Consider the following 25,129-nt stretch of genomic DNA (forward strand, 5'->3'; position numbering starts at 1 on the left):
CACCGACTACTGAAGACTCTCACTGTCATGTGCCGTCCATGGCCGCATGCTATGGCCGCGATGATCGGTGTGGCCCGGCTACACTGCGGCGGCGGCCGGCCCGGCGACTCACTGAGTCACTGCCGGCGTACGCCGGGTCCGGTCACGCGGCCCGGGCCGGGGCTGGTTTTAAGTTCCGAAGTTCATGCCGGCCCCTCGGAGTAAGAAACTCCGAAGGGCCCCGGCCCCGAGCCGCACTCAAAGTTTCATAGGCTGGCCGCGCTGTCAGCAGCGGCCGGATCACCACTCGGCCTCCTGGCCTTCAAAGATACAAAAACAAGGTTTTTACTTCCAACTGTACAGAAAATTTCAGTCAATGCTCGCCTCCCTCAAAAGTTGACTTCGTTGATCTCTTTCGCCTTTCTTTTAGAACATTTTTAGGAGGTACTTTTTGTACTGTATGTAAAAATCTGTACTGACCGCAACACTTTTAGAGGCTCTACAAACTAATATTTTCTTTATTGAACTGGTACTGCCAGCCCTGGTTTACTACCACTAATAATCAACGCAAAGTCATGGCAGCCAGCAAGCAGTCATCCTAGCCCACAAATAGGGGTGGGGGTTAGATAATTTATGGGTGGGGTAATTGGGAACATACGGTGCAGACTCGAAATCCTGGTACAAACGACTGAACATAGTAGGGTAGGGTGATCATAGTCGCAACAGAAGGTGGGGTGATCTTTTGGTAACGGGGTGGTGTCATCCAGGCTTATCTCCCCCGATATAAAAGATACTGGGCAGTGGGCAGTTCCATGCGCTGCTCCTGCTGCTGAACTCCTCTACACTCCTTCCCTCCTCTACCGAGGCTCCCTGCTACACACTCGTTCTAACCTTCTCCGTCCCTACACACCTCCCTGCACAACAATGAACCGAGCTATCCTCCTCGCACGCCCTTTCAGGAGCCTCCGATCTCTCTCCAGGAGCCTCACTCAGCAAGCCAACCGTCTTGACTCCGTCCTAGGAGGAGACCTGAGTCTCGGGCCTCTTGCCCCGAAGACTATTGCCCCTATGGCCTCTGCCATGCACGTCAACAATGTGGGAGCCGATGATCACTACATGGTAGACTCTCCGCTCTTTCAGAGTGAGGCCGTGGAAGAGGCTCAGATCAAGGACCGAGCTTATGTCCTCGCCTTGGCAGAGTCGCTCCTGATTAAGGTCAGCGTCAACTGGAGCCTCGAGCTTACCACAGCCAAGTATGAACAAGCGCATGCGGCTAGCCCTGCTGAAACTTACAAAGAGCGGGAGCACTGGAGGCATGCGTTACAACTTGCCTATGGCCCAAGCTGCATGCACAGCTAGAGCTGAAACCTTCTTGTCTCCTCTGTTGTCTCGACCCTCGTCTAGAGTCGACGTGTTGTTCTAGCACCCTTGTTCTGTAACAGTAAACATCTGAAAGCTGCTTGTGAAGTACATGTCTCTACCGTTCTCTACCGTAGGTTGACACCTGCACTTTGCAATGTAGAGGATTCTGGTTCAGATAGACTAGTTTACAAATTGACAGCATGAGAACTGAGATGAAGAATGCCGATAAAGACAGAACTATACGACAGCACTATCAATTGCCTCCTAGCGCTACACCGTTGTCCTTGGCCCACTTCTTCACTGTCCGGAGAAGATACTCCACCTGCATGGGTTGGTCGGTCATGTGCCCGCAGAAGCTAGAACGGTAGGAGAAGAAGCAAGGTGAGGTAGCAAGGAGAGCAAGTAGTAGGAGCAGGAGAAAGAGAGGAGGAACAGTGGATGTATGGCAGTAGCAGGAGGAGGAGGAGGAGGAGGAGGAGGAGGAAGAGAGAGTGCCTGTGGGTTGGAAGTGCTTCTGAGCATTTCGATCATCTCCGGGAGGGAGTCTTTGGGCTCTTTCTTGGCCAGCACCTGACGAGTCACTCAGCAGACACACGCACACGTCAGTCCTGACCATCTGAAAGGCGCCGACAAAGGCTCCTTTCTTGCCCTCCCAGTACTCGGGCAGTGAGTCGATGCGCTCAAGCACATTGAAAGCCTACGAGGCAAGCTCAGATGTATGGGATAGGAAGGGCAGGAAACTATAAAAGCACCAGCAAAGTAGTGTAGTAATGAAAAGGAGACAGTCTGAGGTGGGAGAAGGGATAGGCAGAAGGGATAGGCAGAAGGGAGAGGGAGGAGGGAGAAGGGAGAAGGGAGAGGGAGAGGAAGGCGTCACCTTGAGAGAGTAGAAGAAATGCCCCATGGAGTAGCACGTGTTGGCAATCTCCTTCTCTCAGAGTCACTCGTACAGCAGCTCTCTCCCAGCTCACCTGCAGCAGAACGTACGCGTTGGAGGAGACGTCCAAGGAGAGATAAGCCTGCAAGAGATGTGACTCAAGTCCGACATCTGCTGGGGGTCTGCTGACCTCCCATGCAAGGTGAGGCTTGTCGTTGTGTATGTGCGTCCGAGCCCTCCAGGCGATGAAGGAGAACTCGTTTCTTATCTCCGGTGACTTGACGCTGTCAAACGCCTGCTCCGCTCCCTTCCTGCCCCAGCCTCGGTTAGTCCCAGGAGAGGAGGCTCGCAGCAGCCTACCAGTGGCCGGCACAGGCTTGTGCTATGCCGAAGTTGTAGTTGAAGCTGTCGTCCTCTCGCAGGTAGGGCGCGATGGACTGAGAGCGAGTGAGAAGCTTCCAACAGAGCTCGACCCTTCCAGTCGCAGGCTCGTCGATGTCTCGCGTGCGGGCTGGGCGTCGTCTCGCAGGGGCAGCGGGAGGTGGAGGGGGACTGACCTTGAGGTAGATGTTCACGTCGTCGAACTGCTTCAGCAGGAAGAAGCACTGGGCCATACACTGCCGCACGCCTCAAGAGAGCCCGCCTCCGCCTCCTCCTCCCACCTGTCTGCCTGGGATCGTGTCGCAATGGCTGCTGGACGCGCCGACAATCTGCGGCGGGGGAACACGTCATCAGCACGAGCACACGAGCCGGCGAGTCGTCAAGAGACCTGGAAGTACTGCTGGGCCTGCTTGAGCAGCTCGGAGTTGTTCTTCTCCTGCCCATCGCCGTCACTGAACAGCAGCAGCAGCAGCAGCGACGAGCCTGTCCGATGGAGGCATAGACGACTGCTTTCAGGATGTATTCTTCTGGTTGCGTCGGCTCCAGGTCCTTGATCACGTCCTGCGGTGGACGCGTGAGGCTGATGGGCGAGAGGGACGAGGGGAGGGACGTTGGCGTGCTCGAGGTCGCCCTGGTGGAGGTAGTAGATGCAGAGGTTGATGCGAGCTTCCGGGATGACCGACATGAGCGGCGGAAACACCTGCCGGCCCCTCAGCCCTCAGCCCTCGGGGCTTCCCCATCACCTGCAGGGCGTTCTCGCCGCTGAGAGAGGAGGAGGTCAGCGAAGCAGAGGACCAGCAGGACGTGCGCGCGTCACCTCCGGAAGACTGAGAGGTTGTGCCGGATGAGCTCGTTGTCGATGGACGAGACTGCCAGACGGTCACACGCAGCGCAAGAGAGCAGGAGGGAAGAAGAAGGGAGAGGAAGGAGGAGAGAAGGGATAGAGAAGGCGAGAGATGGAGAGGGAGTAGGCGAGGTGACTGCAGGAGGAGAGGCTGAGGCAGCAGACTGAGGAGGCTCAACAAGAGGCTGCGAGCAAGCGACTCTCTTACCTGGCGCTCCGTAGATGGAGCCCAACGCCTTCAGCTCAGCCTGCGGTCAAGACGCCAGTCAGCCTTCGCCCTCCTCTTCCCCTCCTCCACCTCCGCGGCTGATCCGTTGTAGAGCTTGTAGTGGTTGCATGCTTTGATGTTGATGGCGTACAGGCTGTCTGCTCGCAGCTGGGCAGTCAGGTGGACCATGCGCACGAGCTGAGGTTCACCTGGAAACCGGTTGAGGTAGAGGTTCAAGATCTCCAGAGACACGTCGTAGTAGTCCTGCAGGGCAAGGCAGCAGGAGCGAGAGGCCGTCAGCGACAGGCGCGTCCAGCAGTCTCATCGACCCACCAGCTTGTAGTAGCAGAGGGCCACGTACACGTTGAGCGCGATGTTGTCTCTCTGCTCCAGCAACACCCTCTTGTATACGTCCGTCGCCTCCTGCCCTCCCCCACCATCAGCCACCAGCAGATGCGCGGGCAGCCTGCCGACCTGATAGTGACCGCGAAGGAAGTGCATGGCGGCTAACGACAGCTGATCTTCAACGCTGCACGCACGCGCAGCATGACTGCCTGACGCCTCGACGCCTCCTCCTACCTTGCTGACATCTTCTGGTGGTAGATCATGAGCTTACCCTCGTCCCCTGCCGCTCGTGAGCACCCCCTCGCCCTCCTCCTCTCCTCCTCATACCTATCTTATGCGCCATGTGGAACAGGATCCGGTTCTGCAATTGACCTGGCGGCCCCCTGCAGGCGAGTCAAGTCAGTCAGCACGAGCTTCCAAGTCCCGTCCCGCACCTCAGCGCGCACTCCTCCACTGCCTTGTACTGCCCGAGCCCGAAGTGGCAGATGGCCTTCCACAACCAGGCCATGGGCTCAGGGTCTGCCGCTGGACGTGAGGGAGGAGAAGAGGAGCGAGGAGGAGGCGTCGAGTTACCTTGATCATACTTGAGATGCTCGTCGATCTGATTCATCGCCGCCTGAAAGTCTCCCAGGTGGATGTAGCAGTACGCCATCCAGAACCTGATCCCTGCCTCACTCCCACCTCCTCCCCAGCTAGTCAAACCTCTTCTCCGTCTCCAGCCCGACATTCGATTTGACTTCGTCCGTGTTCACCTGGCAGCCAGTCGGCGCTTCTCCTCAACTCCTCCCCCTCCCCAGTCCTCGCCCCCCTTTCCCTTCCTCGCTCTCCCTGCTCCTTCCTTGCCCTCCCTCCCTCACCTGCCAGTTGAGAAGCCCCAGAGCTCCGTTCCAGTCACTGCCAGGCTGCGTCAGTCCCACCACTCTCACCAGCAGGAGCTTCGAGCATCGACCGTGATTCGACGAAGGCCTCGAGGTCGGGGATCTTCTTCCTGTTCTCCTTCGCCTTCTTGGAGGCGGAGCTGTCGCTGAACGTCTTGGCTCCAGCCCTCTTGGGGAACAACATCTTGATGCCTGGATTGCCAAGCAAGGTCAGGGTTGAGGTTAGAGAGAGTGTGATGTTGGCTTGGAGCACAAGCCTCGCAAGGTTCAGCTATCTTAAGTCTCATTCTCGCCTGCTACTTTCTAGTTTGCTGTGCCTGCCGATGCCTTCATCTATCAACTTGACGAGTCCTTTGACAGCAATCATGGCAATGGAATTGCAACTTGTCGGAACTTCGGAAGCTTAGTGGCATGGAGGCTGTGCGGCGGGGCACGAGGCTCAGGGCCATCCGGTCTCACTCCGAGGCTCAGTAGCTGCCCTTGCACTGAGGCTTAGGCCCCGCTGAGCATGGCGGCAGCGACTTGGACGTCACGCAACTGCGGCCGCCACTGCCGCTGGAGCTGAGCGACTCTCGGAGTCCTGCCGCAGTGCATACCCGCCATCAAACTGAAACCCTCAATTGAAAAATTTAGACTCTCCTGAGTGTGCTCGTACTGATTTTTTAATTTTACTTAGGCAGTAAACCGGAAAAATTAGAGCACACTGAAAAATAACTCAATCCAGCTGTGTCAAACTTCACAAGTCACCTTCTCAGTACAGTGCCTAGCTCCGGGGACCGGCCCGGCCGGTGCAGCCGGGGCCCGGTACCAAGTTAATCAAGCTCAGTCGTCTTGTCCGCCCGGGGGCAGCCGGCAATAAAAAAAAACTCCCGGCAGGGTCTTGCAGGGGAGAAGGTAGGGGTGGTAGTAACGGGGGTAGGGGTGGTAGGGGTGGTAGTCAACGGTGGTAGATTTAATGTTTTATAATGGGGTGGGTGGTTGTCTTTTTGACAAAAATCACAGACGAGGTGGTGATTGAGGCGGGGAGTAGGGGTAGAGGTAGTACAATGAGGCATTTTTTGGTGTAGGAGTGGGTAGGGTGGGTATTCGGGGTAAGGGAGTAGTCGTGGAGCGAAGTAAGCTACTTACAGGGGGGGTAGGGGTACTCCGGGTGTTGGCTTGTTTTTTACATTTCACTGGGAAATGATGGGGGTAGGGGTGGGGTTGTAAGGGGGGTAGGGTGGACAGGAGTTGTTGGTAGGGTCTGGCGCTGCAAAAAACAAGCATGGCAGAGCAATGGAAAGGCGAGGAGGAGGGGAGGAGGAAGGTAGAAGAAGGACGATGACGACTGAGAAACCTATGATAGATGAGAAGATGAGAAAACAGTAAGGAGAGCAGGGTTGGAGGAGAAAAAGGAGAGGACAGGACAGGAGTGGAGAGGGACAGGGGAGGAGGGGTGCGTGAGCGGAACCTGAAAGAAGAGGGAAGGGAACGAGAAGATAGCACCAGGAGTATGCATTGAAGATGTTTACATCATTTGATCATATATTGTAAGGGTGAAGCAAGACGTTCGGGTGTTGGCGATGAATTTCATCTCGTAACATGTATTCTTGTCTTTGACAAACATTCGCTTCCCACTTCGAGATGTCCGAAACTTGATCGCAGAGTATCTGTCTGACCCATTCCTGTATTCTCGGATCTGTTTTAAGCATACAGTCATTCGAATAACCGATATCAACATTGAAATGTTGACAAACGGTTGGCAGGTTGCTGTAATATCTACCCCCCCCGTTTCTTGCCAAGGCTCTCTCAATGTCTAGAGCAGACTTCATGTATGCCAGCGACGATTCGTACAGTGGCTCGTTAGATTCTCAAGATGGGTTCTATGAAAACAATTCTTTTGAAGGGGATGGGCTCGAGTCGTACGACGAGATGTATGACTACGACAGCGAACACTCTGAGGGATCATGGTTCGGCCAGCAGTACGCCGTTCCAGGGATCCGCGGACAGCAGTACGGCAGTCGACCGATGGACACTGACGATCGAACTTCTCAGAGCGGCGAAGTTAGGCCCGTAGTCTGCCATATGTGCTCCCGTTCCTTTGCAAGAATGCCGAACCTTGTGAGGCACTGGGGAGGAAACATCGACCCGGTGCAACTCGACTGCTACACGTGCAGTCGTCAGTTCTGCAGTGACAGTGCGTTACTTCGGCATATGCAAGACGCGCATGGAGATGACCCTCACTGCTGCCCTCATTGCGGAAAATCTTTCTCGTCGAGGAATGGCCTAATGTCGCACAGGGGTTTCGAGCCAGATGTTCTCTATCACGAGTGCAACTACTGCGATCGATCCTTCTGCAGTAGAAAGTCAAGAGACCAGCATGAGAGCAGCTCGCACGGTAATGAGTGCGAAGTGTGCAACACGCAGTTTGCATCGCGAAGGCAGCTTGAGAATCACCGAGGAGGCGCTCCTTTCAACGCACGGTTTGACTGCAGGATTTGCGGGCGCTGGTTCTGCAGTGCAAGGTTGTTGTGTTGACTTGTATCTTTTCGTTGCTCACATGCTAGCAGGAGTCTCATGCAGCATGCAGACATGTCGCATCACGGGTTTGAATGCCTGCGGTGTCCAATCTGCCGTACATCGTTTGCAAACCTCGGACAGCTTCTCCTGCATTGCGGTATTGAACAGTCAGGTTGATGATGGTCAGTGAGATTTGCTGCTCAGATGGTGTGCGACCGACACATGCCTTCCACTGCCGCGTCTGCTCGAGGCCATTCTGCAGCATGAGCAGGAAGATATTTCATGAGCAGAACGAGTAAGGGCCTGCTGCTGTGATAGGCAAGACTCAGTGATGGTTCGCCAGGTGCAACGTCGGTTCCTCTCCTGATCTCCTGGAGGACTTCTGGAGCTCCGATGGGCTTCATAGAGCGCTAGCTGAGCTGATCCGACGAGCTCAGAGCATGAGCTCAGAGCAGCAGCAGTCCACTGCCTCCCGCGTCATGTCACGGCTGCAGCCTCGCGCAGCAACACACGAGGTGGAGGCGATCTAGCTTCAATGGCAATGTGATGGCTGTCATCAGGAAAAGGACGATAAGGAAGGATGCATCTTCTGCTTTGACAACTTTGGCTCTGCGGTGTGTTGCTGGGAGCTCGCTGTCATTCTCTGAGGCCATGCAGGACGTGACGACGCTGCCGTGCTCGCACACCTTCCACTACAAGTGCATGAGACAGTGGGCAATGAACAACTCCTGCCCTGTATGCAGGTGAGGGAGGAACGTGCCGTGTGCTAGCTATTGATAGGCTTCTTTAGAGCACAGATATGTCGAGACCCACCCAACTCGAACTCGGACTATCTCAGGTCCTAGCAAGAGCGCCTCCCGTTGGAAGCGCGTCTACCAGCCATCTGTTATGCAACTGATATCCCTGCTTGCAAGCCTAGCCTGCTGTCGTTACCCCCATCCTCGCTCCCTAGGCCCCCTCTTACAGCTCGTCGTTGCTCTGCATCCAGCCATCACTCGCACCGAGGGGCAAGAAGATTTCTCACCTTATCAACTGTGTTGGACGTCTTATCCCTGCTCACAAGCGTCAGACAAGCAAGTCTAGCCTCTCCCTCCTCCATCACCCCATCACGCTGCTCCATCTTGGCATCATGAGCGATGGATTTTTCCACCAGCCAGCCTGCTGCTCTGAGGGAACTGGAGGCTGCGCCTGATCGTGTGACTGACTCGATGACGAACTTGTCGCTGCTCCAAGAATTCCCTCAGAGGAAGGAAGCGCGAAGTAGTCCTTGGCCTTGTCAGCCGTTGATCGCCAGTCCCAGTTCGACATCTGCTGTCTCGTTACAACGAGACACAACGAGGGCCAGCGCTTTTGCAGTTCATCACCTCCGAGCACAAGCTCTTTGCCTGCAGGTACTGCTGCTTGTACCTACCATTAAGTTCCTCACATTCAAGCAAACGCAAAGTCAACAACACCATGTCGGGTCGATCAGCATGGCTGCAGAGGCGTCTAACGTGTCGCCATACCTCTCGTAAAGAGGGTGAATGACCTTGTATGCTCGTCACGACAAGGAACAAGCAGACGGATCTGTAATCTCACAGCTCCTTCACCGATGTGATAGTAGTCCAGCGAGTTGCCATCCTCAAGAATGTAAGCTCCACACCTGATGAGCCAACAGCTCGTCAATGTGGACAAACAGGTGCACAAGGAGACACACCAAACACAAATACCAAATACAGGCACAAGCCGGAGCGGGAGGAGCAGGAGCAGGAGCAGGAGCAGGGCGAATGCAGGGTTTAGAGCAGGAGCAGGAGCAGGAGCAGGAGCAGGAGCAGGAGATCAAAAAGATCCATTTTTGCTCACATCAGGCGAAGTTTCCCTCTCTTGTCAGCCCACTCAAGCCAAGATCGAGGTCTCCCAGAAAAACGATCCATGTAGCTCTGGGAGCCCATCACAGGATGCCTGCAGCTCCACACGAGACAAGGAGGCACCTGAGTTTGACCTTGGGGATTTGACTGGAGGGCAATGACCTCGGCAAATCCTTTTAAATCAAATCAAACATGCAGGACACGGAGCAGACAAACGACAACCCGTGTCTTCGTCAAGAATGTCAGAGTAGTTTGATCTATCCTCTCGCTTGTCCGCTACTTGGGTCCAGTCACTGTTATCAAACCTGCGCCACGTCACGATCCAACCGCCAAGTCCTGTCCTCTTACATCTGCATCACCAGCGCTCGAAGCGTGGATACATCATCCCCTGTCTTTACCTTCATCGGATGCTTCTCGCCATCTGGTGCTGCGACTTGAATCACGACGTAATGGTTCGATTCTGCGGCTGTTGCTGCTCCTGACTGTACATGTGTGTGTTCGTGGACAGGCATGGCGAGCGTGAATGGAACTCAGGCAATCAAATCAGACGGGAATGGGTACAGTGCATCGTCGGGATCGGCAGTCCTGTTTTGTGCAAAGGTCAGGGAAGTTCTCGTCAGGTATCTCATTATGATCTCAATGGATTCATCAGTAGGACCTCGTTATGATATCATTGAATTCATCAGGTTTCAATCTTGTATGCTTTCTGAAGATTCCTTCCTAATAGATCAAACTGTCTATGCCTACCCGACGCCATCATCCCTTCCGACCTTCTGCAATTCTCACTACCCAACTTTTACCATCGTCCACTTTTTTCATCCTTCTGCATCCCCAAAAGTTATCCGTCCTTCATCTACTATCCATGTTCCTCCTCTTTCTCATCGTTATCGTCGTCATCATCATCGTCTCTTCGTTGTATCTCCGCTCCCTTGTTGCGCCGGTACCATTGTCCTTGACACGCAGGCACAAAGTATCAAACTTTGAAGCGTTCGAAGGGAAAGTTCTCAATCAAGTTTAGGTTCAAACTTTCTCAGCCTGCAAAGTTTGTCATGTCTCAAAGTTTTCACAAACTCAATTAGCTAATCTTGACAGTCACATAAGGCTGCTAAGGGGTACTCAGATCAATGTGTGATTTGTACCCGTCCATAAGAACGTAGAGTTTGGGATAATATGGGGTAGGGGTAACGAACTACAGCGTTGATTGATGGGGTAGGTGGTAGCAGGAGGGAAGACCCTTCGGGCGGGGTAGGAGATGCCATTTCGGGGGGTAGCATAAGAGATTCAAGTGGGGGTGCTTTTGTGATCTATGAGGGTAGGGGTCATGAAGCTCGGGGTAGGGGGTGCAAGAACAAGTTAGTTTCTAGTCTGATGGTGTAGAGAATTGTGGGAAGACAACGGGGTGGGTGACTCTAATTGATGGTGGGGGGTACAGAGAGCTTCACTGTTGATTCAGGGGAGGGGTGGGGTAGTTTAGTTTTGATTTTCCGTACCTCATTTGGACATATCGGTGGCAATGGTGGTAGCAATACTATCAGGGGGTAGGGGCTCATGAAAGATTTCAATTTTGAAAGCATAGTTTTCAATATCTTCTGAACGTTTCAATAATTAAATTCTAATTTGGGTAATTCAGGGAGTTGAGAGTGAAATTTTGAATTTGTTGTCGGAGCTATGGGGTAGGGTGATGGTAAGGATGGGGTAGTGAATGCCAGCAGGAGGGTGTGGGGTCCCTGCATGCTGCAAGCCCTTCATGACACGTCGAAAGCGACGAGAGGAGATGAGGAGCGCGGAGAAATGGCAGAGAGAGCAGAGAGACACGATAACGATGGATGCGAAGACTGCCCGGCATGCCGCAAAGCAGACTTGCAGAAATGATAGAGAGAGGAAGCGAGACAAATGCGGTGAAGGTTGCAGTGGGAGGAATGTGTGTTGCGATGAGGGGTTTTAGTCGTGTTGAAAGACGGCCATGAAGATGAAAAGCGGCATGCCTCGATGGTTTGAAGGATGAGATGGCTGCAAAAGATCTTACATGGGAAATATGCGGAAATTTAAGTAACTTTGAGAGAGAGCTATGAGGTATTCGTTAGCATGATTCACAAAGGAGAGTCGCAATATTTTGAATTTCGGGGTTTCAACTTTAAATCTTCACTTGTGTTGGTCAAGGTCTGGCTGTTATAATCGCATTTGCAATATACAATCCTCGGACTAGATGAAATCATGATGCAAACTCCTTCTTTATAAGCACTGATAGATCGCCTTATGGGTGCTGTGGGAATTGCAATTAGAGTTGTTTTCTTCACAAATTCCAATGATGATGTAAAGCTTTAGGCGGGTATGTTGACTGATCCTCACTCTCAGACTCACTGCTTGCATGCTTCAAGAAAGTAGCGATCTACGAGATCCCTTGAATCCTGCTGAAAGCACCAACATTTCTTCGACATTTGGTGGTGATAATGCTTCCTCCTCCTCCTCCTCCTCCTCCTCCTCCTCCTCCTGCCTCATCTTTATTCTGAACCTTCATGAATCGTTTCTTTGTCGCAGGGCTGACTGTGCCTCAAGGAATCACAAGCATGTTCTCGAAGGTTCAGAACAGCAACCTTGGACTCGCAATTTCAAGTGACCTTGTTCTTTCTGTGCCCTTTACGGAACTTACTCAGACGCCAGGTGTTAGGAGCAGAATCAGGCCATGGGTCACTGACTTTGGTAACCAGCCTATGTTTCTCGTGCCATACTTGATAGATTGGGAACTTGAGTCGTGGGTTGCTTTCAGTTCCCAATGTTGACCTTTCAAGAGCACAAACCTTAACATCCAGCTCTGATCGTTAACTTGCAACAGGAGCTGTTTCTCAATTCACTCGCCCTGGAGATGACTGGGCTACCCGCCTAAGAGTAAGATATCTCCCTGCTCGAAGAATCGCCTGAGGCAGGTGACAGATCAACGTCACGTACTACAAAGGAAACTATGGGATCATTTTCACTGGATTCGTGGTTTACTCCATCATCTCCAATCCTTTCCTCCTTGTATCTATAATCCTCCTCCTCGGTGCATGGTCATGGCTTCTCGGGATGAGACCAAGACTCGGTGAGAGGGAGTCCATACATGTTGGGGAACCACTGACTTGCTTCAACAGAGGACGGATCTATTGCCCCAGGTCACTCTCCCACGGCGCTTGCAGGGTCCTTTGCTGATACATCGCAGTGACTGTTGGAGGAAGAGTGCTCTCGGGGTTTGAGCAGAAGGTAGAAGAATAGGCAGGTGGATCCGGGATGCTGATCCAACGCTCAGGTTGCCCTGGGGTCCTTCACCTTCATTCTCATGATGATTACGAGCCTGGGCAGCACCATTTTCTGGGCACTGGTACTCGGTTTAAGAGAAGTAGCGTTCATGTGACGCCGTGGGATCTTCAGGGTGCAAGCATGTTTTTCATCGTAGCGCATGCTATCACGCATAAGACTGACATGCATGAAGTCAGTTGCTTTCCTCGCTGGATTCTAGCAGACGTCTGACGAGCTTGCAGGTGGACGCTGAGCAGTTCGGAGTCCCCGGCCAGTTCACGCCTGCCGATGCTTCTGCCTAATCCACCTGATTCACTAACATCTGCACCGAATAATTTATCTTCATCCTTGAGATTCTACACGGCAAAGATGGAGACTGTGTCTATCTAAGCTGATGCAAGTGTGACTGCTGCCACAACAATTGAAATGCATGCTGAACGTGTTGAGTTGTTATATTTCGAAATCTATCTTCTAAGTCTTGTCATTGAATCAAGTTTTCTACAACCTTGTTGTCACCTCATTATGTTGCCATGATGTGTGTTGCTATCGAACATCACGCTCTGCTCTGTCGACGGCCACCTGTACGGCGGGCGGACGAGGGAGGCAGAGGCGAGGACAGGCATGTCGGGATGGGAGTGTCCTCCCACTCCTCCCGGTGAGTCAGACTCCAGCAGCACGGGGAAGCGCAAACTATCCGGGGAGAGCTCGTGCTGGGGGGACGTGCGGAGGCTGCTGGAGGAATGAGATGGTGGACTTGTGCTCCGTGCGGGGGAGATGACCTTCTCCTTGATGGACCATGTACACCTGATGCTCCGAGTCAGCTCACAGCAGGGGAGGGCAGCCAGTCTCACCATGTCACTCCTCTCTCCGTGTCGGACTTGGTCCAGAAATTCTTTCCTGACGTGAGGTCGAGATGTTTCTTCCACTTCATCTGGAAAGAGACGTCACAAGGCGTAGACGAAGCTGATGAGTGACCTCGTCTACTTGGAGCTCTTTGAGAAGATGCAAGGTCTTGTTCAAAGATTGCTTCATCGACCTTGAAAGGTGGCAGAGGTCAGGACACGGTCTGGCCTTACGGCTCGTACTGTATGGTTTTGATTTGACTCAGCTCTCTCCGTCTGTAAGCTCCCTTCAGCTTGCTGATCTCTTCGTCCCTCATCGGCTTCATCATCTGCAACGCGTTTGCCATCTGAGCTCAAGTCAGTCTCAGACCTCTTTCAGCACACCAGGCCTTCACCGCTTGCTGCTCTAATGCTCTCATCTTCTCCTGCAACAAGTCCTTCTCTGAGATCAGCTTGATGTTCTGCGAGGTCAGCGAGTGAACTTTCTCTTCCAGCTCTGAGATTCTATCCAGCCGTTAGACTACCAACGACAAGATTGTGGGGTCACCGTATCCTATCTTCCATCATAAACCTTGTGTTGTACATTTCATCCTGCTCATTGTCGGAGCTGTTCAGGTTTCTGCATCAGCGCCTGCACCTGAAAGGAGCAAGAACCTTTCAAAGTAGGCGTTCTTCACCATCTGCTTTGCCAAGCTGAGCTGATTCTGCAGCTCAACAATCTTTGGGTTCATCGTTCAAAATATGTTTGAAGCTTCAAGGTGGGACTCGTCACCTGCATACGTAGCTTCAAGTTCTTTTCCTTTTCTCCTTCGGATCCGTCCGAAAGATCATGGCCCCGGTGGTTGGTGAAGGAGATGTGAAGCGGCGAGTCTTCCTGCACATCGACTCGTCTCACTTTGATCACTGCACAACAGACGCAACCTCTTCATGGACACTCTTCCTGTTGGAGGATTCCGACTTGGAGTCATACATGAGCTGAGATTCTGTGCTAGGAGATGACAAGGTCGCAAGCTGGAGGGCAAGTCAGAGGTCTCGGAGCAACAAAGGGAACGGAGCAACCGATCCCTCTGAGGTGTTGTCTGCCACGTCGTCTACATCAGGCAGCAAGCGCTTCATCCGCTGCTGACTGCATCTCAGTACCAGACAAGCTGCTCTTGTGCCTGTACCTTGGGCTTGAGAGCGGAGGGAAATTGAGCGGGTTCGATGGGAGACAAGACCGTCCAAGACATGTTTGCTTTGGAGTGGGACACCTTGTGCAGGTCTTGTACAAAGTTGAATCTGGAGTTGGACATCGACATCGCTGAAGGATCAAGCCGTTAGAACGTCTGCCTGAGCTCTAAAATTCTCAAACCTTCAGAGGCCTGCACACTTGCTGGATAGGTAGGACGCTGGTATCGCTCAGTCTGCTGCAATGGCCTCACACCAAAGAGCTCATCATCATCGTTGACATCACCGCATACAACTCTCGTTGCTGCTGCGCATCATGAGACTGCGCGTCATTCCACGTGGTTGGCGATGGATCTGCTCTCTGCCAGCTCGACGGGTCTTTGAAGGGCCCTGAGCACACGTCAACAACCTGGGGAGGCTCATGTCAACATACTGGGGTATCGCTTCTGGGCTGCCTCCCGGTAGCGATCGAACTCCATGACGCTCTTAGGCCAGCAGAAGCTTCAGGGTCACCAGTCTCTTGCTAACTTCGCATGTCTGGAAATCACTGGAGGTTATGGTGATGCTTGAGTGAATTCTAGCTAGCAAGGCAGCAAGGCCTGATCGGGTACACCGAGGAATTGTGAATCCTTCTAACTCGTCGTGGTTCTGGATGCTACTCATGGGTTCTCTGCCTGTTACTTTCCGTGATATCTACAAGTTCTTGAGTAATCTCTTGCGTTTCTTCTTCAGCCATCAACATAAGATGAATTAGTGTCCACGTCCTGCTCTATCATCGTTTGATGATCTTGTGCATGATGACCAATACACGCAGATCTCAACGCCGATCATGACCAACATATGATGATCGACATGTTCAAATGGCCCGACCGCTCTGCACAAGATCTCAACCCGTGCAGAGACCCTGGTATGCTGTCAGTGTGCAGCCTATCCCTTCCTCCGCCCTTTCACAGTATCAACTAAGTTGTGAGAGACAGCCTCGCACTGGCCTTCTCCTCACAGAGATCAGCATGACAAACTCTCTCATCTGCTCTACTTCCTGCCGACCGGCTCGCTCATCTCCTCGGCTTCTGTTCCGCCGACTGACTCTCGCAGGCTCGCATGCTTGTATGCACTGCTTCAACGGCGACTTCCTTGCACAACATCCAACTTTTACTTAAAAATATAAACTGAAAATTCTGTGAGCAATTTTTGAATCATCACTGTCCGATCAACTTGTGGCCGTCCGATCCCGGAGTCCGATGATCCCGTGTCCGCCGGCCCGCGGGGCGCCGGCCCGCCGGGCGGTGACTCGCCGCGGGCCGGGGACCGCCTAGAGGCTAGTACCGCCGGCGTACGGCCCGGCCGGCCGGGCCGCGGAGTCCGAGCGCCCCGGCCGGTAAGTTATCATAGTATGATACTATGCCATCATGCGGTGGCACTGGCACGGCCCCCGGCCCCCGGGACTCCGGATCGTCACTGGCGAGTCACTGCCCGGCCAGTGGCCAGTCACGCGCGGTCGTACCGTACGGTACTGGTACGCCGGGCCGCCGCCGGGCGGCCGGCTGCCCGGCCGCACCCGCGGGCCCGGGGGGGGACCGGGCCGGGCGGGGCGCCGCGGGGCCGCGCGGCGCCCGCGCTCGCCCTACCGTACCGCGCGGCCAGCCCCCGCCACCGAGTCACTGTCAGTAAGCCCGGCCGCGAGGGGCCCCCGCATCGAGCTGAGTCACCGAGTCCGCGGCGGGCGGGGCCGCAGAACTTCGGAACCGTCTCTAGGACTCCGGCGCCGCGCCCCGCCGCCGGGCCCGGCCGCCGGCGTGCCACTGGCGGCCCGGGCTGTGACTCCCCGGGCCTCGGACTCGGCGGTACCAAACTTGCACCCGGCGCCGGACCGTCTCGGGTCGGCGTCCGACACTGTCACGTGGAGCCTCGCCCGGCGCGGCCGGGCCCCCGACCGTGGCGGTACGGTCCAATATAACAACGGAAGGACCCCCCTACCCCCTCACTGACTCACAGAGTCAGCCGCACTAGAGTACCACCCCGCCGTACTTGGGAGTCCTCTCGCGGAACTTTTACGTCGGTTGTTGTTTGCTTCCAGCAACAATTCACACGAACCCACCCTCCCTCCCAAGACCCAGCATGGGGTCAGCCATTGTCAGCCCACCGGTCACCCCAGTTATCTCATAGCCAGTACCCCCTTTTTCATCTAAGTGACCCCTTCGGTACCTACCCCGCGCACAGATTGCGTCCCTTGACCCACTACCCTCTCTCCACTGGGCCCCAGCACAGCACAACCTCCCACAGCAGCCTCTCACCATCCCCTTCCGAAGTTCCTCCTCCTTCTCCCCCCCTCCTCCTTTCCCCCTCTCATCCTCTATCTCCCTCCCTTGCCTTGCCTTGCCTGACCTATGACACTTGCTGTTTTGCTCATGTTGCCTTCTTATGTTGTATAATTTCCCTATTTTCCCTGTGCTGTGTTATGAAATGATATTGATGTTCAATTCTAGACTTGAAGTTATCATCCTTTCCAATCTTATTTCTTTTGTTACTGATCTTGGATGGCAATCTCACACAGTGATCAGGTTAGAATGACTTCCACAGCAACCTCGAATACTGTTGTTCCCTTCGAAGAGCCGGTAGATGCAACCAAGGGCAAGCCTGATGTCTTCCGTGTCGATTTCAGCAACTACATGAGCACTCAGGTGTGAATGCGAGCATGCAGCGCCTCGTAAACCTGATCCTTCGCAGGACCTCATTGCAGAGATTGACAAGAAGCAGCTGATCGACCCCAAGACTCACACTCGCGCGACCGATTTCGTCAACGGAGTGGTCAAGGATGAGAAGATACAAGACGTAGCTGGGCCCAAAGGGATGGGGGTGCTCAAGACTGCAAGTTTTCCCCACGACTACGCTGAAGAAAGGATCAAACGAGCGACTGGCACGCAGATGACTGCTTATCAAGTTCATCAGCACTTCGCGTCTCCGCAATTTGTTGCGATCGACAAAATTATCAAGGAGAACAAGGAAACAATTCTCCACATGTTCCCCACGATCGCGTACATCGGCTTTCCTTCCAATAATCAGACAATGACTGGGCCAGGGTTGATTATCCTTACCAACAAAAGAGTTTACATGTATTGCCACGAAGATCGAACAGCAGCTTCTGGAAGCGAGAACATGTTCGGAACAACTTGCTGGCCACGGCTGCTGTGTTGCTGCATTCCCGGTGGGTGCGCTTTCTGTCCATGCTGCAAGGTGAACAACGGAGAGTACGTACACGTGGCTACTCGTGAAACAGAGGATATCTTTGCTGTTGTGGGCATAGAGGACATTCTTCCAAACAGTTTTTCTTTTGACAGGGCAGAGAGTACAAAACTGCAGAGGAAGTTCAGGTACGAGTCATTCGATACAAGGTGTTGGCCGTGCGGCTGTTTCAACCTCTGCACGTGCATGTGCTGCGCGCCATGCTGCTGCTGCCTGACTCCCTGCCTCTGGTGGTTGCCCCAATGCTTGTGCCCTTGTGACCAAGGGGTGCGATGCGAAGTGCTCACATGCTCTGTGATAGAGCAGTGCTGCTGCATCTGCAGGTTCTGTTGCTATCACGGATACAGCTCGTTCAAATACGACTTTGGTTTTCATGATTTCAAACGAGTGGAGCCGTACGTGATCAGGGAGTTCACCAAGGGCGATGACAGCGAATGGTCCCTTGAGGAGCTGCAGGAGCTTGAAGAAGCGCTCATGATCCTCGAGTCAGGACTAGAGCACACGTGGCGAGATGGTTCAAAGACCAAAGGTGACACGCCTGATGCATGGAAGCATATGGTACGAGAGAGGCTTCCAAACAGGAGCGTCAAGCAGGTAAATTTGTCTCCCGATTCTCTGCCGACTTGTCTCACTGCTGATCTCCCAAAGATTCTTCCTCTGATACTCGTCTGACACCACTTTTGACTAGTGTCAAAGTAAGCGCGAAGAGCTGAAAAAAGGATTCCGGACATACCAGAACTGCCGTGTCGCAGCGTATCGCGGAATCAACTTCAAGTACCTGGATCGAGCCAAGAACAAAGTGGGACGCCTTTCGTTGTCCAAAGATTCTCGACATCTGAGTCTCGCTGCAGGCCTTGACGACGACGGCGATTGTGGACCATTCAGTCTGTAATGTCGAGGAGCTCTGCAAGTTCACGATTTCAGCAAACTCGATGGAAAACCTGGCGAAAGACGTCAAGATGGTACGAGGGAGGATGAGGCGACTTGAAACTGACAAGGTGCGATGATGCAGCTCAAGAACTCGATGAACGGTTACGAAAACAACGGCAGCAGCCTCGTGAGAGATGCCGTCCTCGACACGCCGTCCCTTGGCTCGCTCTTAGCCTCTCCCGGACAGCTGGCAAAGTTGGCGAAGAAGTATCTGGTGTGCTGCAATGAAGACTACTGCTTCGAGTTCTGCTGCGGAAAGCTCATGCTGGCATGCCCAAGATGCAGGCCATTGTGTTGGTGAGATTGACGTGGAGACTTGACGGCTTGTCTGAGGCTTCTTGATGCAGGTGCTGGTTCTGATGGGGTCACGCTCTTTCTGTTGACTTGGATCAACAAGATCAAGTCTTCTCCTGCTCATCGGCATGTCAGGGATACTGTGTGTGTGTGTGTGTATTTGCAGCGTCAAATCGCGTCAACTTATGAGGATAAGATGCGACTGGTATATTATTAGCGTCATTGATCGTTGGTTTATTAGCGTGATTGAATGAAGCTTAACCTCTGGACATGCTTGTCTTCTGGACATGCTTGTCTCGTCTCATGTCGACATGCTGTCTTCTCGTCTCGTCTCATGTCGACATGCTGTCTTCTCGTCTGGTCTCATGTCGACATGCTGTCTTCTCGTCTCGTCTCATGTCGACATGCTGTCTTCTCGTCTCGTCTCATGTCGACATGCTGTCTTCTCGTCTGGTCTCATGTCGACATGCTGTCTTCTCGTCTCGTCTCATGTCGACATGCTGTCTTCTCGTCTGGTCTCATGTCGACATGCTGTCTTCTCGTCTCGACGAGCTCGAGGCACCATGGAAGGCAACTACTAGGTCAGCTACAGCATCGGGCGCATCGGTCAGCTGGAGAAAGGAAGCGAGTACACCCTACCACGTAGGGGTGGCATTGTATCAAGATAGGGGTAGGGGTACTTTGAAATTTGGAGGGTGGGTGGTCAAGGTATGACAAACATGGAGATGAAGAAATGGGAGGGTAGGGAGAGAGAAAGCAGTGAAAGCATCAGCAGAAGCAGCAGCTTCAACATCACCATTCGCATCAGCAGAAGCAGCAGCTTCAACTTCACCATTCGCATCAGCACAAGCAGCAGCATAAGCATCAGCAGTGTGTGTAGCGAGATCCGTAGCAATAACATTGGGAAGAAAAAAAACCAAAGTAGCAGCAGAAGTTGAAGGAAGAAGGGGAGAAACGTGGTGACATGAAAGGCTAGAAGGACGGAAGGAGAATCACGCTTTCCTTGACAAGGATGGTTTCATTGATAGTCTACTCCACAATCAACATCTTTGTCTGCCCCATCATTGCACCTCGATTGATTTTCAGCTATTGCCTCTTTCTTTTCACGTAGAGTGCGAACACACTTGTTTGGCGGTGGGCGTGATTCCTTGTGTCTGATGTCTCAACGACTTTGATTCCTTGTGATGAATCTGTGTCCTGCTTTTGAACTTTCATCCCGGTGATTTCACAGCTGAATTCTTTGAGGCTATTTTTGTTGGATCTATTGTTCTCCATAGACACATGTCACACCTTCTTTCTGTACATTTGATCCTTTCTACTGCCGCAAACCTTTCGCTGTCTGACATTTCATGTGCTAGCACACGATTGCCATGCCTAGGCAGCATCCTCGCATCCATGCTTTGTGCATTGGAGCAGGAGAATACCAATACATTGACAAGCTCGACGCGCCCAAGGATGCGAGGGCAATGCACAGGAAGTTTGAAGAGACACCTCTGTGCAAGTGTTTCTTGAATGTAGATCCGACATCCAAGGAGGACATGCAGAAGCAGCTGCAGGAGCTGGCCGAGTCCTCCTATGGTCGACCTCCTCAGGTCACTTTCATCTTCTACGCGGGGCATGGATGCCAGCTGACCAGCGGCCCGTTGGCCATGCTTCCTTGCAACTTCAAGGCTGCGGAGGAGGAAACGATGATGGAGGAGGGAACGTTCACTCTGGACGAGCTTCTGGATATTTTATATGAGTCTCACTGGTCCTGGAACAAGATCCCCGTCGTCTTCGTCATGGATGCTTGCAGGGAGTCAATTCAAGGACATTCCTTGGCGTTGGAAGCGGCTGAGCCTCGCCGACCTGCAAGGACTTCCATTTTCTGCTCCTGCAGCCGGGGGCAGCTTGCGAGCGACGAGTCTTCCTTCTTCCAAGACTTGCTCGACCCCGAGCATGGCATCTTTGCGATCAATCAGCCGCTGTTTGACGGCTTGATGTTTGCACTTGACCAGAGCCGAGCGAGGGTTACCGAGCAGTGGGCAAGAAGCATTTCACCCGAAGACGTGCCGAAAAAGTTCTGTATCAAGGAGGACAAGACAGCCAAGGCGGACGTGGATCAGATTGAAGCTGCAGGTCGTCGTGGCATAGAAACATCCCAGCAGCGAACTTCTCCTGATGCTGCTACTGTAGCTGCGTACTCCCCGCGAGCGAGTGAGAAGATAGAACACCTGCAGTCGAGCCTTGTACAAGTATGCAAGGGAGCTTTGAACAGCTTTGCAGCTGGAACCTCTCCTGGCAAGGCGATGTTCGTGTTCTTGTCTTTGTTCCTGCGCTACGAGGAGACAGAATTTGGTGAATCCTGGTTGATTCCATGCTTACATGGGCTGCTTTCGCAAGGCGTAAAAGAGGTTTCAGAGATGATCAATTCTCATCTGATGAAAAATACCATCACCTCCTCTTCTCTCAAACAGTGGATTGCTGAAAAATGTCCTGGGATAGACCAAAGTAAGCTCGTGTTTGCGGCGTTGGACTTCTCGGTGAGGACTGAGTTGCAGAGATGTTCGAACGACAACCCAGACATGGCAAGGAGAGAGAGCGAGGGATGGGTGACGAACGTGGCAAACGTGTGCTACACAGATGCTATCACTGTCAACGTAGCGATGGACATGGCGAACGAGTACTTGAGCTCGAGGCTTGCAGCCCTGCTGTCCATCCAAGTCTTTGAGAGGATCGTCGAGACAGGAAGCTACGTGGTCTTCATGAGGATGTCTCCTCTTACAAGTGCCTGCCTGTCGCAGTTCCTCGCAGAGCAAGTGAGGAAACGCCTGCACGGCGAGACAGGAGCAGACCAAGTTTTCAGGACGTGGATAAGCAGCAGCGGCTGGCTGAGCAGCACCTCCGAGCACAGGGAGCTGCGGCAGTACCTTGACGAGGACGAGGAGAAGCATCTGATGGAAATCCTCCGCGGCGTCGGGCAACTCCAGCACTTCGTGGACTTGACGAGGGTAGAGGGACAAGGTGAGAAGCTCACGAGACGTGTTTGTGTGTGAACGAGATGCAGGAGCACTCTCACTGTTGAAGAAACAAGACGCGACCTCCTCCTCCCCGCCGTTGGTGAACTTGATTGAGCTCGTGCTCAAAGGCGATGAAACGAGCAAGTGGAGTCGGTTCTGGAGGGGCGTCGCAGCAATCTGGACGCATGCCCAGGGTAAGTCTTTGTCGTGGTGAAGAGAGTGCAACGTGCTCTTGTTTGGTCAGAGTTGAGAGGAAGTCAGAGTGTGAGGAAGTGAAGCTGAGCAGAGGGCAAGTGACAAGGAAGATGAGGGAGGGAGAGGGAAAGACAGAGTGGCCGAGGAGCGAGGAGGATTTTGAACTTTTGCGAGATTCTTTCGTGGTTAGCATTCATGGTGGACCTGTCTGATGTTTTTGGCAGAGAGGGGAACATCAGTGGAGGCTGTGATCATGCGGTTGAACGAGCGTGGAATCTGTTTGGACATGTTTGACAACACGTGTCTTGTACGAGAGAACGAGCTGAAGGAGCAGCTGGAGTCTTCTGAGAGGGCGGCGAGCATCCTAAGGATGTGGTGGGCAAGGCCGGAAGAGATCAAGCAAGGAGGCGACTGGCTGCGCGAGAGGCAACAAAGGAGTGAGGGAGCACAGGTTGGGAGGACAGACCTAGAGGAGATCTTCAAGGCGGGGATGGATGTCAGCCGGCTGGTGATGAGAAGGAGAAAACGAGAAATTCGAGATGAGCGGGACAGTCAGGAGATGAAGATGAACAAGATGTGCCAGGTTAACTTGTGGGTAGCAGGCGAGAAGCAAGGGCAGGCTCTTCGGGATCAACCTCAATCTGCTGACGTCACTGCCATCTGCTCCTTCTCGGGAAGTTTCGACTCATTTCCTCGAGTGATTGAAGGCATGCAAGAATCGGTCCTCACCTACTCCTCCCCTTCTAAGACCTCCCTCCTCCTGCGCGTCATGCTGCGAGAGGTGCTCGCCCTCGGGTTTCCTCCCGACTTGTCAGAGCTTTGGGCCGAGCTCGAGAGGCTGCAGCTTGCAGCTGGAAAAGAGCTGGACTTTGTGGGCATGTGCGGAAACATTCTCTATGATGTGATTGTGAAGAGCTCGCAAGATGCTCGAGCTTGGATTCAGCGAAACATCTTCGGCATGACCGCGGAGGAACTTACGTCTGCTCTGCGCCATCATGCTTCCAACAACTCCAAGCACGAGCTGCTGTCCGGCTGCTTCCTCTCTGTCAACTTGACGCACTTCTGGCTCCGAAAGAACTTGATCCTCGACTCGATCACTCAGCTGGAGGACGCGCTGGAGGTCTTTCTCTTCAAGTTTGAAGACCAGACGAATCGCAAGAGAGCCGTGGAGGAATATCTCAAGAAGATTCTTGTCGTGCTTGACGCGTGCAGGCTCTCGCTCAGCCTCCGGTCCATTGAGACAGAGCTGCTGCATCAGGAGAGCTGCGTTGTCGTCCTCAAGATGCCTGCCGTCTTCGGCAAGATGTTGCTGTACCTGATGGAGAACGACTGTGAGATCAACGGAAGTCTCAACCAGCAGCGTCTTGATCGGATCGTCTCGGATTGGCTGACTCCGACTCACAAGCTCGTCAGCGTACGAGAATGGTTTGCAGCCCTTTCAAGCTCGCTGCCGAATGTCGGTGACGTGTCAAGTCGCTGTGAGAGGGGGCGGCAGGGACTGAAGGAGCAGGTGATGGCTTTCTTCTGCCTCTGCTGCTGCCTCTGCTGACGCTTTTTCCAGCTCGGAAACATGATGACAGCTGTGGCGGACCAGGTCATGGTTGGGATGATCCGCGAGGGCCTCGGACTCTTGCAAGAGCAGGACGAGGTCTTCACGATCCTTCGCATGTTCATCCTCGATGAGCAAAAACTTGACGAGAGGCAGCACGAAAAGTGCGTCATGATCAAGAGCAGCACGTCCCGCAGACCTCGCATAGCCACGCGAGGCATGCGATCGGCACCGGCAGCACCCGCCAGCAGCGACAAGGAGTGGGCACTGCTGACTCTCGGGGAGCTGCATGACTTCTGTGGAAGCAGCTCCTACGTGCTGCAAGTGATAGTCGAAGAGAGCGACGACGACGAGACGGAGACAAGGAGGTTGCAGGCAGTGGAGGTGGGAGAGACCTATCGCAGGTACAGGGTCACGCGAGACTTCGTTGTCTCTGTCTCTCTCGTCAACTTCGGCTCCTCTGACGTTGTTCTTCAAACCTTCTACAAGTCAGACGAGGGTGAAGCTGAAGACGAAGGGCCCATCACTCTCAAGCCCTGGGCTCACACGTCTCTAGAGAACCTGCAGACGAAGCTTGACGAGGGGCAGGAGCGTGACACCATTATCCTAGAGGACCGGCGTCAAGCAACCACATTGCGCCTGTTCTTCGAGGCATGAGTCTGAGTTCAGTCTCTGTAATCTCTCTCATCGGATCTCATTCACTCACGGAAATCTCCGTCATTGTAAAGTCGAAATAAAAAAAACTCCATCGCATCCTCTCGTCAGCTGCAGCGCTATGGTTCGCCCCTCTGCCTCCTACGAGAACAAGAGCATTGGTCTTGGCCTCCTCCTCCTCCTCCTCCTCCTCCTCCTCCTCCTCCTCCTCCTCCTCCTCCTCCTCCTCCTCCTCCTCCTTTTCTTCTCCTTTTCTCCTCCTCCTCCTCCTCTACCTGTCTAAACTCATTCTCTCAAGGTTACCTCTTCGGCTCGTTCCTCCAGCTCCTCCCGCCAGTTCGTCTGCCGCTCAGGACGCTGCAGCCTCTATGACACCCTTAGCGAAGTGCTGCCCGTGTCAGTCATCAACCAACTGAGAGCGATCGAGTTCTTCAAGGTGGCAGACAGCAACGGCTTCCTCAAGGTCCGGCATCAGAAGCCGAGGTAGAAGTTACCTGTAGAGGCAAGGAAGAGACCCCAGCAACGAGAAGGCCATGCAGAGGCTGAGGCGGGCATGGGAGGAGCTGGCGGGGAGCTCGACGATGTTGCCAGGCAGTATTCTCTTGAGAAGGCAGTGAGAGTACAGCCAGGGGTGGGCGGAGTACTTGACGCAGCTGTCGCGGCCTCTTACAAGCGTGTCGCCCAGGAGAGGGGCAGAGGTCGGGAAATGGCGGCAGCTGGACAAGGCAGGGAGCAGCTCGCCGAGGTCAAGGACGTCGGAGGA

General features: G+C 53.6%; 8 protein-coding genes across 8 annotated transcripts; 5 read left to right on the forward strand and 3 right to left on the reverse strand.

The window, feature by feature from the left end:
• Positions 1–903: 903 nt before the first annotated feature.
• Positions 904–1,338, forward strand: GUITHDRAFT_102609 (hypothetical protein; the record flags this gene model as incomplete). The annotated part of the gene is made up of 1 exon (XM_005838917.1): positions 904–1,338. The coding sequence occupies one exon, from the start codon at positions 904–906 to the stop codon at positions 1,336–1,338; it is 435 nt and encodes a 144-aa protein (XP_005838974.1).
• A 256-nt stretch (positions 1,339–1,594) lies between these two features.
• On the reverse strand, positions 1,595–4,648 carry GUITHDRAFT_157180 (hypothetical protein; the record flags this gene model as incomplete). Its single annotated transcript, XM_005838918.1, has 22 exons — positions 1,595–1,663; positions 1,837–1,911; positions 1,955–2,038; positions 2,219–2,269; positions 2,313–2,360; positions 2,409–2,529; positions 2,579–2,655; positions 2,776–2,835; positions 2,881–2,928; positions 2,988–3,035; positions 3,083–3,160; positions 3,210–3,299; positions 3,343–3,361; positions 3,417–3,448; positions 3,581–3,607; positions 3,742–3,809; positions 3,861–3,915; positions 3,985–4,074; positions 4,126–4,180; positions 4,231–4,276; positions 4,324–4,379; positions 4,431–4,648. The coding sequence occupies 22 exons, from the start codon at positions 4,646–4,648 to the stop codon at positions 1,595–1,597; spliced, it is 1,515 nt and encodes a 504-aa protein (XP_005838975.1).
• A 1,969-nt stretch (positions 4,649–6,617) lies between these two features.
• On the forward strand, positions 6,618–8,283 carry GUITHDRAFT_92575 (hypothetical protein). The gene is made up of 6 exons (XM_005838919.1): positions 6,618–7,378; positions 7,424–7,530; positions 7,578–7,668; positions 7,717–7,888; positions 7,934–8,116; positions 8,164–8,283. The coding sequence occupies exons 1-5, from the start codon at positions 6,666–6,668 to the stop codon at positions 8,018–8,020; spliced, it is 1,170 nt and encodes a 389-aa protein (XP_005838976.1). The 5' UTR covers positions 6,618–6,665; the 3' UTR covers positions 8,021–8,116; positions 8,164–8,283.
• Positions 8,284–8,333: 50 nt separating this feature from the next.
• On the reverse strand, positions 8,334–9,732 carry GUITHDRAFT_102612 (hypothetical protein; the record flags this gene model as incomplete). Its single annotated transcript, XM_005838920.1, has 10 exons — positions 8,334–8,351; positions 8,398–8,425; positions 8,476–8,681; positions 8,738–8,780; positions 8,828–8,901; positions 8,952–9,015; positions 9,216–9,292; positions 9,344–9,393; positions 9,443–9,525; positions 9,569–9,732. 10 exons carry the CDS (start codon positions 9,730–9,732, stop codon positions 8,334–8,336), a joined length of 807 nt encoding a protein of 268 aa, XP_005838977.1.
• A 1,841-nt stretch (positions 9,733–11,573) lies between these two features.
• On the forward strand, positions 11,574–13,820 carry GUITHDRAFT_161492 (hypothetical protein). Its single transcript, XM_005838921.1, has 12 exons — positions 11,574–11,664; positions 11,759–11,833; positions 11,882–11,920; positions 12,054–12,106; positions 12,152–12,299; positions 12,349–12,369; positions 12,417–12,457; positions 12,504–12,575; positions 12,626–12,685; positions 12,736–13,297; positions 13,345–13,424; positions 13,469–13,820. The coding sequence occupies exons 1-10, from the start codon at positions 11,589–11,591 to the stop codon at positions 12,793–12,795; spliced, it is 645 nt and encodes a 214-aa protein (XP_005838978.1). The 5' UTR covers positions 11,574–11,588; the 3' UTR covers positions 12,796–13,297; positions 13,345–13,424; positions 13,469–13,820.
• A 77-nt stretch (positions 13,821–13,897) lies between these two features.
• GUITHDRAFT_150866 (hypothetical protein) lies at positions 13,898–15,041 on the reverse strand. The gene is given in 9 exon segments (XM_005838922.1): positions 13,898–13,942; positions 13,947–14,054; positions 14,108–14,209; positions 14,257–14,346; positions 14,395–14,457; positions 14,502–14,635; positions 14,687–14,741; positions 14,789–14,892; positions 14,936–15,041. The coding sequence occupies 8 exon segments, from the start codon at positions 14,979–14,981 to the stop codon at positions 13,947–13,949; spliced, it is 702 nt and encodes a 233-aa protein (XP_005838979.1). The 5' UTR covers positions 14,982–15,041; the 3' UTR covers positions 13,898–13,942.
• A 2,028-nt stretch (positions 15,042–17,069) lies between these two features.
• GUITHDRAFT_102615 (hypothetical protein) lies at positions 17,070–19,035 on the forward strand (the record flags this gene model as incomplete). The annotated part of the gene is made up of 7 exons (XM_005838923.1): positions 17,070–17,183; positions 17,230–17,873; positions 18,069–18,303; positions 18,434–18,544; positions 18,597–18,707; positions 18,758–18,972; positions 19,023–19,035. The coding sequence occupies 7 exons, from the start codon at positions 17,070–17,072 to the stop codon at positions 19,033–19,035; spliced, it is 1,443 nt and encodes a 480-aa protein (XP_005838980.1).
• A 1,304-nt stretch (positions 19,036–20,339) lies between these two features.
• Positions 20,340–24,369, forward strand: GUITHDRAFT_102616 (hypothetical protein; the record flags this gene model as incomplete). Its single annotated transcript, XM_005838924.1, has 4 exons — positions 20,340–21,972; positions 22,016–22,162; positions 22,388–23,673; positions 23,725–24,369. 4 exons carry the CDS (start codon positions 20,340–20,342, stop codon positions 24,367–24,369), a joined length of 3,711 nt encoding a protein of 1,236 aa, XP_005838981.1.
• Between the last annotated feature and the right edge of the window lie 760 nt (positions 24,370–25,129).

This window comes from Guillardia theta, assembly GCF_000315625.1.
Source record: "Guillardia theta CCMP2712 unplaced genomic scaffold GUITHscaffold_10, whole genome shotgun sequence".
Lineage (NCBI taxonomy): Eukaryota > Cryptophyceae > Pyrenomonadales > Geminigeraceae > Guillardia > Guillardia theta.